Consider the following 13,838-nt stretch of genomic DNA (forward strand, 5'->3'; position numbering starts at 1 on the left):
ACTTTAATAAAGTTTCAAGTGATCTAAAAAATGAATAATAAGGCGGGGATACTCGCCACTAAACTAACGAGGAGAAGCAAGATAATACATTTTGTTCTTACATTTGTTTACAATATCCAACACAAGAAGTCTTCACCCACATATTTTTGCTGAAAGGATTTAGTAGAGAAAATCGACGATAAAGTTCGCCACTTTTGGTACTTCCTGAAAAAGCCTCGCCTTTACCGGAAGTCGCGGACGATGACGTCACATGTTTGATGTCTCCTCACATATTCATATTGATTTTAATGGGAGCCTCCGACAAAAACAGTGATTCGGACCGAGAAAACGATAATTTCCCCATTAATTTGAGCGAGGATGAAAGATTTGTGTTTGACGACATTGATAGCGACGGACTAGAAAAAAATAAATAAATACGAATTAAAAAAAAAAAATAGCATTGGGACGTATTCCGGTGTTTTTAAACACATTTACTAGGATAATTTTGGGAAATCTCTTATCTTTCTATTGTGTTGCTAGTGTTTTAGTGAGTTTAAACGGGAACATTATCACAATTTCAAAAGGGTTAAAAACAATAAAAATTAGTTCCCTGTGGCTTGTTGTATTTTTTTATGTTTTTTTCAAAATTTTACCGGTCTCGGAATATCCCTAAATAAAGCTTTAAAGTGCCTTATTTTCGCTATTTTCGAAACCACTATCCATTTCCCTGTGACGTCACACAGTGCTGCCAATGTAAACAAACAATGGGAATACCCCAGCAAGATATAGCGACATTAGCTCGGATTCAAACTCGGATTTCAGCGACTTAAACGATTCAACAGATTACGCATTTATTGAAACAGATGGTTGGAGTATGAAAATATTGAAGAAGAAACTGAAGCTATTGACGCTATTCATAGCCATAGCATGGCCGAAATAGCTGCGTTAGCATCGCCGGTAAAATGTGCGGACCAAACGATCGGGACTTTCGCATCTTTTGACACTGGAGCAACTTAAATCCGTCGATTGGTAAGTGTTTGTTTCGCATTAAATGTGGGTGGAAGGAAACGTAATATAGTTGCAAATGCATCTGCAGGTTATCCATACATCTCTGTGCTATGTCTGCTTTAGCACCGCCGGTAAATAGCATGTTAGCATCGATTAGCGTAGCATGTTAGCATCGATTAACTAGCAGTCACGCCGCAACCAAATATATCTGATTAGCACATAAGTCAACATCAACAAAAGTCACCTTTGTGATTTCGTTGACAATGGTTACAAATGCATCTGCAGGTTATCCATACATCTCTGTGCCATGTCTGTCTTAGCACCGCCGGTAATTAGCATGTAAGCATCGATTAGCGTAGCATGTTAGCATCGATTAGCTGGCAGTCAACATCAACAAAACTCACCTTTGTGATTTCGTTGACTATCGTTGCAAATGCATCTGCAGGTTATCCATACATCTCTGTGCCATGTCTGCCTTAGCATCGCCGGTCAAATGTGGAGACACTCCGGCACATTCAATGGGGGTCTGGCGGCAGACACTTTGGCATCTTGGGGCCAGTGGTGCAACTTGAATCCCTCCCTGTTAGTGTTGTTACAACCTCCGACAACACACCCACCAGGCATGATGTCTCCAAGGTTCCAAAAAATAGTCGAAAAAACGGAAAATAACAGAGCTGAGACCCGGTGTTTGTAATGTGTTGAAAATGAAAATGGTGGCTGTGTTACCTCGGCGACGTCACATTCTGACGTCATCGCCTCCAGCGCGATAAACAGAAAGGCGTTTAATTCACCAAAATTCACCCATTTAGAGTCCGGAAATCGGTTAAAAAAATTGATTGGTCTTTTTTCTGCACCATCAAGGTATATATTGACGCTTACATAGGTCTGCTGATAATGTTCCCCTTTAATAGTACCTGATAGTCGGAGGTGTGTGTCCACGGGTGTGTTGACGCCAATGTCTCCCGGGTGTCGACGGCAGCTGTACGGACGACACAAGCTCAGCTGATATCCGGTAAGTGGCGACTTTTAATCTACAATTTTCTCACCAAAACCTGCTGGTTGACATTCCGTCGTGATTCATGTCTGCTTGACCGCGCTCTGATCCATAGTAAAGTTTCAGCTCCGGGAATTTTAAACAAGGAATCACCGTGTGTTTGTGTGGCTAAAGGCTAAAGCTTGCCACCTACATCTTTCTTCTTTGACGTCTCCATTATTAATTGAACAAATTGCAAAAGATTCAGCAACACAGATGTCCAAAATACTGTGTAATTATGCCGTTAAAGCAGACGACTTTTAGCTGTGTGTGTGTGCAGCGCTCATACTTCCTAAAAACCTGTGACGTCCTGCGTACACGTCATCATTACACGACGTTTTCAAGACGAAACTCCCAAGAAATTTTAAATTGTAATTTAGTAAACTAAAAAAGCCGTATTGGCATGTGTTGCAATGTTAATATTTCATCATTGATTTATAAACTATCAGACTGCGTGGTGGCTAGTAGTGGCTTTCAGTAGGACTTTAAAGTACCGATGATTGTCACACACACACTAGGTGGGGCGAAATTATTCTCTGCAGAAGAAGCAATGCCGTAAGTTATCTTTAATAAGTTAACAACATGTCAGACACGTGTAATAGCACCGATATTTTGAATATATTCAGAGGTGGGTAGAGTAGCCAGAAATTGTACTCAAGTAAGAGTACTGTTACTTTAGAGATTTATTACTCAAGTAAAAGTAAGGAGTAGTCACCCAAATATTTACTTGAGTAAAAGTAAAAAGTATGTTGTGGAAAAACTACTCAAGTACTGAGTAACTGATGACAACCAAATAATAAAACAAGGTGACTCTGTAAAGAATCTGGGTATTATCTTCGACCCAACTCTCTCCTTTGAGGCACACATTAAAAGCGTTACTAAAACGGCCTTCTTTCATCTCCGTAATATCGCTAAAATTCGCTCCATTTTGTCCACTAAAGACGCCGAGATCATTATCCATGCGTTTGTTACGTCTCGTCTCGATTACTGTAACGTATTATTTTCGGGTCTCCCCATGTCTAGCATTAAAAGATTACAGTTGGTACAAAATGCGGCTGCTAGACTTTTGACAAGAACAAGAAAGTTTGATCATATTACGCCTGTACTGTATATACCTTTATATACATATATACATACATATATACCTATACTGTATATACCTTTATATACATATATACATACATATATACCTGTACTGTATATACCTTTATATACATATATACATACATATATACCTATACTGTATATACCTTTATATACATATATACATACATATATACCTATACTGTATATACCTTTATATACATATATACATACATATATACCTATACTGTATATACCTTTATATACATATATACATACATATATACCTATACTGTATATACCTTTATATACATATATACATACATATATACCTGTACTGGCTCACCTGCACTGGCTTCCTGTGCACTTAAGATGTGACTTTAAGGTTTTACTACTTACGTATAAAATACTACACGGTCTAGCTCCATCCTATCTTGCCGATTGTATTGTACCATATGTCCCGGCACGAAATCTGCCTTCAAAAGACTCCGGCTTATTAGTGATTCCTAGAGCTCAAAAAAAGTCTGCGGGCTATAGAGCGTTTTCCGTTCGGGCTCCAGTACTCTGGAATGCCCTCCCGGTAACAGTTCGAGATGCTACCACAGTAGAAGCATTTAAGTCTCACCTTAAAACTCATCTGTATACTCTAGCCTTTAAATAGACCTCCTTTTTAGACCAGTTGATCTGCCGCTTCTTTTCTTTCTCCTATGTCCCCCCCTCCCTTGTGGAGGGGGTCCGGTCTGATGACCATGGATGAAGTACTGACTGTCCAGAGTCGAGACCCAGGATGGACCGCTCGTCGGGACCCAGGATGGACCGCTCGCCTGTATCGGTTGGGGACATCTTTACGCTGATCCGCTTGAGATGGTTTCCTGTGGACGGGACTCTCACTGCTGTCTTGGAGCCACTATGGATTGAACTTTCACAGTATCATGTTAGACCCGCTCGACATCCATTGCTTTCGGTCCCCTAAAGGGGGGGGGTTGCCCACATCTGAGGTCCTCTCCAAGGTTTCTCATAGTCAGCATTGTCACTGGCGTCCCACTGGATGTGAATTCTCCCTGCCCACTGGGTGTGAGTTTTCCTTGCCCTTTTGTGGGTTCTTCCGAGGATGTTGTAGTCGTAATGATTTGTGCAGTCCTTTGAGACATTTGTGATTTGGGGCTATATAAATAAACATTGATTGATTGATTGATAACCTGTTTGTTTAATGATTACGGCAACAAATAATGCACAAAAACATAAAAATAGCAATGAGCAAATTCAGAGCCAGGAATATCTCTTAAGCAACTAAAACAATAATATATATCAAATAATAATACATTAAAATAGAATAAAAATTAAGGCAAATTGAGCCACAATAACTTAACAGCACCATAGGTTCAGTAGGCGTTCAATGATTGATTGATTGATTGATTGATTGATTGATTGATTAAAACTTGTATTAGTAGATTGCACAGTACAGTACATATTCCGTACAATTGACCACTAAATGGTAACACCCCAATAAGTTTTTCAACGTTAATCAATTACTTAATAAATGACCAAGTCGAGGTGATCTACCTCATATATACACACACATACACACACATATAATATACATATATATATACATACATACATACATAAATGTATATATACAGGGACGGCGTGGCGCAGTGGAAGAGTGGCCTTGCGCAACCCGAGGGTCCCTGGTTCAAATCCCACCCAGTACCAACCTCGCCTGGTCAGTTGTGTCCTGAGCAAGACACTTCACCCTTGCTCCTGATGGGTGCTGGTTGGCCCCTTGCATGGCAGCTCCCTCCATCAGTGTGTGAATGTGTGTGTGAATGGGTAAATGTGGAAGTAGTGTCAAAGCGCTTTGAGTACCTTGAAGGTAGAAAAGTGCTATACAAGTACAACCCGTTTAGTATATAATTTATATTATTTTGCCGTTTTTGTTGACATGTTAAAGGTGTTTTAATGAATATACATGCATGTTTAACATATAGATTCCTATCTTTCATGAAGACAAGAATATAAGTTGGTGTATTACCTGATTCTGATGACCCGCATTGATTGGAATCAGACAGTATAGTGCTGATAACGTCCGCATTTTCAAATGCAGGAAAAAAAAGTTCCTCCTTCCCGTCTAATACCACATGAAAGTCGTTGGTTTTTGGCATCTTCTCTGTCCAGCTTCCATATTCGTTTTTATACACTTTACAAGAAATACATTGGCGGCAAACTCCGTAGCTTGTTAGCTTGTTTGCGCTGGCTTTCGGAGACTCTTATTTTGTTAGCGCAGGCGCGATGGAGCGGCGCTTTTATTGTGAAGACAGGAACTGTGCGATCAGTCTTTAGGCTTTTGACGGGAAGTACGGTTGAAATAAAAAGTGTCTTTTTTCCTTTACACTTTTGATTGATTGATTGAAACTTTTATTAGTAGTTTACACAGTACAGTACATATTCCGTACAATTGACCACTAAATGGTAACACCTTAATAAGTTTGTCAACTTGTTTAAGTCGGGTCATGTGACCGCCTGGCTCTGTTTGATTGGTCCAATGTCACCACGAGAACACTGCAATACTCATGTTTAGCATTTATGTATTTGTTGTCAAATATGTCTTTTTACCAATAAAAAGGTATCTATAACACCCTAACACGTGTACAACACATAGTATTTAAAGTGTATTACCGACGGCAACTCGCACCACTCCTCGTTAGTATAGTGGTGAGTATCCCCGCCTGTCACGCGGGAGACCGGGGTTCAATTCCCCGACGGGGAGTTACATTTTTTAAAAATGTCAAAAATTATTTTAAATCTCTTTAAACTTTGTTGAGGTTTAATATTAAATTGGCACATATTCTACATAATAAAGTATTGTGCAGTATTAGTGACTATACAGCAGTCTACCATTGTCTGGTTTGAAGTGAAGTGAATTATATTTATATAGCGCTTTTCTCAAGTGACTCAAAGCACTTTACATTGTGAAACCCAAAATCTAAGTTACATTTAAACCAGTGTGGGTGGCACTGGGAGCAGGTGGGTCAAGTGTCTTGCCCAAGGACACAACGGCAGTGACTAGAGTGGTGGAGGCGGGAATCGAACCTGCAACCCATGTCTCCCACAGAAAATTTTGAAGCCTAAAATACAACGACAGAGACCCCGGACTGTTGAAGGACTGAATCTGTACATAAAACAAGAATGGGAAAGAATTCCACCTGAAAAGCTTCAAAAATGTGTCTCCTCAGTTCCCAAACATTTATTGAGTGTTGTTAAAAGAAAAGGTGATGTAACACAGTGGTGAACATGCCCTTTCCCAACTACCTTGGCACGTGTCGCAGACAAGAAATTCCAAAATAATTATTATTTGAAATTTTTTTTTAAAGTAACCAGTAATTGGACTTAAAAAATGTCTAAGCACCATAGTTAAATAAAATGACACCCATTGAAAGCTACGACAATGCATGATGGGTAATACGCAGAATCTCTCCACAGTGTGCCTCGTTTCAACTCTTTGATATTTCTGATGGATTTCACAACTTTAAAAAGGTCGGAAGTAAACAGTAGTTACTTAATATTTCATGTTTTACCGTTTATACTTCATGTTTTTGGTGTCGTCAGGGTCAGGTGTTGGGGTGAAAGGTAAGTGTTGTTGTTGTTTGTTTGAGCTTAGACCTCGCCTTTTGTCTTTGATTTCCTCCGTGAGATTTGACTAAAGAGACAATCAATTTTGAATGAAAATGTGTCAGAAGTTGACTACTTACTTATTGTAACATATTCCATGTAATATGGACTCTTACACACCTGTTAGTCATCACCTCATATAAGGTTGTGGTCCAGAGAACATACAAACATCCACTAGATGGCAGTGTTGACAGATAAACATTAACAACCAAATAAAAGTCAACCTAGCATTGGGAAATTACATATTTAGCTCAAGAACAACTGTTATTAGGGACCGAATGTCCCTTTGGGACAGAGGACTCTATTGAATTTCTAGCCTTTTATTCTTTATTTATTATTATTCCGCAGCTTTGAGCTGTAATTTGACCCCCTTAACATGCTTCAAAAAAATTTACACACACATCTGGAATGGAAAACATTGCGATTTAATCTAAAAACCTAACCCCAAAACTAAAAATTGCGCTCTAGCGCCCCCTAGGAAGAAAACACAGACAAAACTGCCTGTAACTTCCAGTAGGAATGTTGTAGAGACATGCAACAAACACCTCTATGTAGGTCTCACTTAGACCTAGATTTCATATACTGACATCCATTAGCAAAAATCAACAGGAAGTTTGCAATTCCCCCTTTAATGCAAAAGTTTTGTAAAAGCACTCACCTTTGCCTCTTGGAGCAGTAATTTGACCCCCTTAAAGTGCTTCAAAAATCACCAAACTAGACACACACATCAGGACTGGCGAAAATTCCGATCTAATCAAAAAACCTAAGCCCAAAACTCAAAATTGCGCTCTAACGCCCCCTTGGAAGAAAACACAGATAAAACTGCTCCTAGGAAGAAAACACAGACAAAACTGCCTGTAACTTCTAGTAGGAATGTCGTAGAGACATGAAACCTCTATGTAGGTCTCACTTAGACCTAGATTTCATATAGTGACATCCATTAGCAAAAATCAACAGGAAGTTTGCAATTCCCCCTTTAATGCAAAAGTTTTGTAAAAACACTCACCTTTGCCTCTTTGAGCAGTAAACAGTGACAATGATGACTGTGAGAAACCTTGGAGAGGACCGCATGTGTGGGCAGAAAGACGGAGAAAGTTGTACATGTAAACAAACTAGGGTGAGTTCAAGGACCGCCAAAATTAGTAGGACAAAGCGGCGCTCGCCAAATACTGGAATCAGTGAAGCATGTTTAATACAAACAGTGTGCTTTAAAACAATTAGGGAGGTTTGTGTCATGTTTGTCCTCATGCAGAAACCATATTAAAACAAAAAAATGTATTTTTTTCCACTCATTTTTTTCAATTTTTAATACATTTTTGAAAAATCTCCAGAGAGCCGCGGGTTGCCGACCCCCGATAGATGGATAGATAGATAGATAGATGGATAGATAGATAGATAGATAGATAGATAGATAGATAGATGGATAGATGGATAGATAGATAGATAGATAGATAGATGGATAGATAGATGGATAGATAGATAGTACTTTATTGTGTCCTTCTATTGATAATATAAATACATTTTACAAGAAATCCATTAATACTAAACATTAGTAGTAATACTGAAAGTACATTCTATAGATAAAGTATCCATCCATCCATTTCCTACCGCTTATTCCCTTTTTGGGGTCGCGGGGGTAGATAAAGTAAAGTGATATATATACTATCGATAAGGTGAGACCTCATACTTTTGTTGACATGCTTACAAAAAGCCACCAGATGGCAGTGTTGATTAATAAACATCAACAACGAAATAAAGTTAACCTAAGAGTAGGAAATGACATATTTAGCACAGAACCTTAATTTACGGTTCCGTGGTCTTTATAATCCACAACTTGTTGTCCTTGAGTGTGACCTTAGGTGACCAGGTTTCAATAACTTTGGTAACTTGAGACACTGATGTCGACATTATCGTGTTAAAATAATAATTAATTTAAACTGACTGCGGTTCCGGTTTGAAGTTAAACCAAAATATGTATAAAAGGATGTTGCATTGGCCGGGAATCGAACCCGGGCCTCCCGCGTGGCAGGCGAGAATTCTACCACTGAACCACCAATGCCCGTTGTAAATGGCGGTGCAATGCTTAATTTAAATATACGTCTCAAAAGCTGAATTTGATACAACAAACTTTATTTTTGTGTAAAAAAGTCAACATTGCTCCAGTGAGGGATGAGATATCTGACAAAGTTTGACAAGTTTTTCTAATTTTTGATGACTTTCCAGCGCATCTGTGCTGTGACGTCACCTCAGCAGGCCGCGGGAGGACTAGGAGGCAGTCCGTCAAAGAGTCGTCCGCCCACGGCCTCGCTCGATAGTCCACCCCGCCGATGAGTCCACGCATGTCCAGAAAAATCAGCTGAAAGATTCCTTGTTGAATTCAAAAGAGGTTCCGGGGAAGTGGGCGGAGTTACAGAGTCTGTGCAGCGTCCTGGAGATGCCTTTAGGGCCACAGCAGAACACGCCCACTCGCGCGCTGGATGGTTTAAAGAAGATGATCATTATTAATATTATTGATCACATTATTAATCACAATAACACATCGCACTCACTGCGTGTTGCTCCTGCCGATGTCGTCCAACAGTGACTTCCACTTGGGGCGACCCACCAGCAGCCTTGACGCGAGTGGGCGGTACTTCTCCTCAGATATACACTTGAAGGAGAAACATGACTCAAATTTGGAAAAAAAAAACATATTCAGAGGCAAATGTTCAATATTTTATTTTTGTGGAATTATCTGTAAAATTATTTAATACCAAAAAGTTCGACTAAAAAAAATGTAACTCCCCGTCGGGGAATTGAACCCCGGTCTCCCGCGTGACAGGCGGGGATACTCACCACTATACTAACGAGGAGGCCTGCTGCAACCCGTCGGCTTTATATATTATAAAGTCGTCACAGAAATACGCTCATTCGCCACAATTCATAAAATTTGCATTTATTTTTTTTACAGCATATAAAATCAATACGTAAAATGAATTAAATCAACCCTGCCTTCCACCCGATTGGAGCTGAGATAGGCACCAGCGCCCCCAAAGAGAATAAGCGGTAGAAAATGAATGGAATTAAATGAAATTTAAAAAAATTACGGTAAAAATCATGCTAGTCTTTTATACTGTAAAATGTACATTTGTTGTGTTTTTATAGTGTATTATGACTTTATGTTGAATAACGGTACTGTAAAATTTTTGCATGAACAATTTGTTGGATTGAAATCATAACTCAGGCAGATATTAAAGTATTTATCTTTATTTGAACAGAAAATATTGTTTGGAAATGTATGATGGTATAATATTTTCTTTTATTATGAGAGATGATCCAAGTGTAATTATATGGAATTGTACAGACTACAATTATTTGTGTAATACATTTGTTAAAGGGGAACATATACCTTGATGGTGCAGAAAAAAGACCATCTATTTTTTTAACCCATTTCCGAACTCTAAATGGGTGAATTTTTGCGAATTAAACGCCTTTCTGTTTATCGGTCTTTTAGCGATGACGTCAGAATGTGACGTCGCCGAGGTAACACACCCACCATTTTCATTTTCAACACATTACAAACACCGGGTCTCAGCTCTGTTATTTTCCGTTTTTTCGACTAATTTTTGGAACCTTGGAGACATCATGCCTCGTGGGTGTGTTGTCGGAGGGTGTAACAACACTAACAGGGAGGGATTCAAGTTGCACCACTGGCCCCAAGATGCCAAAGTGTCTGCCGCCAGACCCCCATTGAATGTGCCAGAGTGTCTCCACATTTGACCGGCGATGCTAAGACAGACATGGCACAGAGATGTATGGATAACCTGCAGATGCATTTGCAACGATAGTCAACGAAATCACAAAGGTGAGTTTTGTTGATGTTGACTGCCAGCTAATCGATGCTAACATGCTACGCTAATCGATGCTAACATGCTACGCTAATCGATGCTAACATGCTATTTACCGGCGGTGCTAAAGCAGACATGGAACAGAGATGTATGGATAACCTGTAGATACATTTGCAACTATAATACGTTTCCTTCCACCCACATTTAATGTGAAACAAACACTTACCAATCGACGGGTTTAAGTTGCTCCAGTGTCACAAGATGCGAAAGTCCTGATCGTTTGGTCCGCACATTTTACCGGCGATGCTAACGCAGCTATTCGGCCATGCTATGGCTATGAATAGCGTCAATAGCTTCAGTTTCTTCTTCAATATTTTCATACTCCAACCATCTGTTTCAATACATGCGTAATCTGTTGAATCGCTTAAGTCGCTGAAATCCGAGTTTGAATCCGAGCTAATGTCGCTATATCTTGCTGTGGTATTCCCATTGTTTGTTTACATTGGCAGCACTGTGTGACGTCACAGGGAAATGGCCAGTGTCTTCGCAGAGAGCGAAAATAAGGCACTTTAAAGCTTTATTTAGGGATATTCCGAGACCGGTAAAATTAGAAAAAAAACTTCAAATAATACAACAAGCCACTGGGAACTGATTTTTTATTGTTTTTAACCCTTTTGAAATTGTGATAATGTCCCGGGCCTTGAGTTTGACACCTGTGCTCTATATTGTTACAGTGTGTGTGTGTGTGTGTGTGTGTGTGTGTGTGTGTGTGTGTGTGTGTGTGTGTGTGTGTGTGTGTGTGTGTGTGTGTGTGTGTGTGTGTGTGTGTGTGTGTGTGTTATACTCACGTGCAGGTGGTCTGCTTGACTCACGTAAAGCTTCAAGTTAAAGTAGTCAGGTCTGTTCTCATGCCATAACTACATGAACAAAAAAAATCACACAATTAAGCTACTATTGTGAAGTGAATTATATTTATATAGCGCTTTTCTCTAGTGACTCAAAGCGCTTTACATAGTGAAACCCAATATCTAAGTTACATTTAAAGCAGTGTGGGTGGCACTGGGAGCAGGTGGGTAACGTGTCTTGTTCAAGGACACAAAGGCAGTGACTAGGATGGCGGAAGCGGGAATCGAACCTGCAACCCCTCAAGTTGCTGGCACGACCGCTCTACCAACCGAGATATACCACCCCACTTTTACCTTTCACAACAATTGGCCAAATCATGCGTATTAAAAGTTGTCCTTCATACGTGCACATCTACCACCAACCGCAAGGTGGCGCTACGACGATGCTGTCATGTTTACAGATTTATGGCAACAAAAAAAAAAAAGGCTGTCTTCAAAAACCAAAACCAAATCAAGAAAAGGCCTGAGTGCTTGATGTGATACACTTATGGGCGGGCCAAGTGATTAGGACACCTGATTCTCATCATTTGGATGGGTGGCCAATTCCATCCATCCATCTTCTTCCGCTTATCTGAGGTCGGGTCGCGGGGGCAACAACCTAAGCAGGGAAACCCAGACTTCCCTCTCCCCAGCCACTTCGTCTAGCTCTTCCCGGGGGATCCCGAGGCGTCCCGAGTCTTCCCAACGTGTCCTGGGTCTTCCCCGTGGCCTCCTACCGGTTGGACGTGCCCTAAACACCTCCCTAGGGAGGCGTTCGGGTGGCATCCTGACCAGATGCCCGAACCACCTCATCTGGCTCCTCTCCATGTGGAGGAGCAGCGGCTTTACTTTGAGTTCCTCCCGGATGGCAGAGCTTCTCACCCTATCTCTAAGGGAGAGACCCAAACTCATTTGGGCCGCTTGTACCCGTGATCTTGTCCTTTCGGTCATGACCCAAAGCTCATGACCATAGGTGAGGATGGGAACGTAGATCGACCGGTAAATTGAGAGCTTTGCCTTCCGGCTCAGCTCCTTCTTCACCACAACGGATCGGTACAACGTCCGCATTACTGAGGACCCTGAGATCGACAGGGGGGCCAATGACTTTTGGCAATATCGTGAAGTTCCAGAAGTGAAAGAGAAAGAAAAGTGAGTGACCTTGTGATGAAGGGCGCACAGGCGCTCCGCAAACCAGTAGAAGGAGCTCAGCTCCCTGCAGACCCAGACCAAGTACAACCTCTTCAACCTGAAGCCTGTCCGGCCGTCGCTGGGCGGGAGGAGAGACATTTTTATTACCGGGTCACCTGAGCGTTAAGGTGAGTGAGGTTGAGGACTCACAGCAGAGCCTGCAGGACGCACGCAAAGGGTGTGACTCCGATTCCGGCCGCCACGCAAACACTGACGTCGTAGTTGAAGACTTCCTGTGACGGACTTCCGAATGGACCGTCCACGTAGAGCCTGGACGTGCAAATGCAGGTACACTTAGTGCACTTCCTCTTATGCCTTTTATACACACCATTCTCACTTCTACACACTCGTGTGTACTCTACACATGTACTGTATATGTGTACTGTATACATGTACTTTATCTGTGCACTGTGTGTACTGTATACATGTATACATGTACTGTATACACGTACTGTATATGTGTACTGTAAATGTAATAATAATAATACATTTTATGTGGTATAACACTTTTCAGCGTTCTCAGAGCGTGTCTTAATGAAATTAAACAATGGATGTCCGCTAACTTTTTGCAACTCAACGCCAAAAAAACGGAAATGCTGATTATCGGTCCTGCTAGACACCGAACTCTATTTAATAATACAACTCTAACATTTGACAACCAAACAATTAAACAAGGCGACACGGTAAAGAATCTGGGTATTATCTTCGACCCAACTCTCTCCTTTGCACTAAAGACGCTGAGATCATTATCCATGCGTTTGTTACGTCTCGCCTCGACTACTGTAACGTATTATTTTCGGGTCTCCCCATGTCTAGCATTAAAAGATTACAGTTGGTACAAAATGCGGCTGCTAGACTTTTGACAAGAACAAGAAAATTTGATCACATTACGCCTGTACTGTATATACCTTTATATACATATATACATACATATATACCTATACTGTATATACCTTTATATACATATATACATACATATATACCTATACTGGCTCACCTGCACTGGCTTCCTGTGCACTTAAGATGTGACTTTAAGGTTTTACTACTTACGTATAAAATACTACACGGTCTAGCTCCATCTTATCTTGCCGATTGTATTGTACCATACGTCCCGGCAAGAAATCTGCGTTCAAAGGACTCCGGCTTATTAGTGATCCCCAAAGC

The 13,838-nt window shown here is 40.7% G+C and overlaps 1 protein-coding gene and 3 non-coding genes across 4 annotated transcripts in view; 1 reads left to right on the forward strand and 3 right to left on the reverse strand.

Moving 5' to 3' along the window:
* The first annotated feature begins 5,801 nt into the window (after positions 1 to 5,801).
* trnad-guc (transfer RNA aspartic acid (anticodon GUC)) lies at positions 5,802 to 5,873 on the forward strand. The gene has a single exon. It is a non-coding gene; the product is annotated as a tRNA-Asp (tRNA).
* A 2,890-nt stretch (positions 5,874 to 8,763) lies between these two features.
* On the reverse strand, positions 8,764 to 8,834 carry trnag-gcc (transfer RNA glycine (anticodon GCC)). Its single transcript has one exon. It is a non-coding gene; the product is annotated as a tRNA-Gly (tRNA).
* Positions 8,835 to 8,888: 54 nt separating this feature from the next.
* LOC133564783 (NADPH oxidase 4) overlaps positions 8,889 to 13,838 on the reverse strand; it is a 58,873-nt gene continuing 53,923 nt past the window's right edge. The window contains exons 14-18 of the mRNA XM_061919273.1: positions 12,825 to 12,944; positions 12,645 to 12,753; positions 11,451 to 11,519; positions 9,325 to 9,425; positions 8,889 to 9,248 (exon numbers count right to left, since the gene is read on the reverse strand). Of these exons, the coding sequence (XP_061775257.1) occupies positions 9,128 to 9,248; positions 9,325 to 9,425; positions 11,451 to 11,519; positions 12,645 to 12,753; positions 12,825 to 12,944 (520 nt within the window). The 3' untranslated portion in view covers positions 8,889 to 9,127. The remainder of the gene's footprint in view (positions 9,249 to 9,324; positions 9,426 to 11,450; positions 11,520 to 12,644; positions 12,754 to 12,824; positions 12,945 to 13,838) is intronic.
* On the reverse strand, positions 9,556 to 9,627 carry trnad-guc (transfer RNA aspartic acid (anticodon GUC)). The gene has a single exon. It is a non-coding gene; the product is annotated as a tRNA-Asp (tRNA).

The sequence above is a fragment of the Nerophis ophidion genome, linkage group LG13 (genome assembly GCF_033978795.1).
Source record: "Nerophis ophidion isolate RoL-2023_Sa linkage group LG13, RoL_Noph_v1.0, whole genome shotgun sequence".
Classification (NCBI taxonomy): domain Eukaryota; kingdom Metazoa; phylum Chordata; class Actinopteri; order Syngnathiformes; family Syngnathidae; genus Nerophis; species Nerophis ophidion.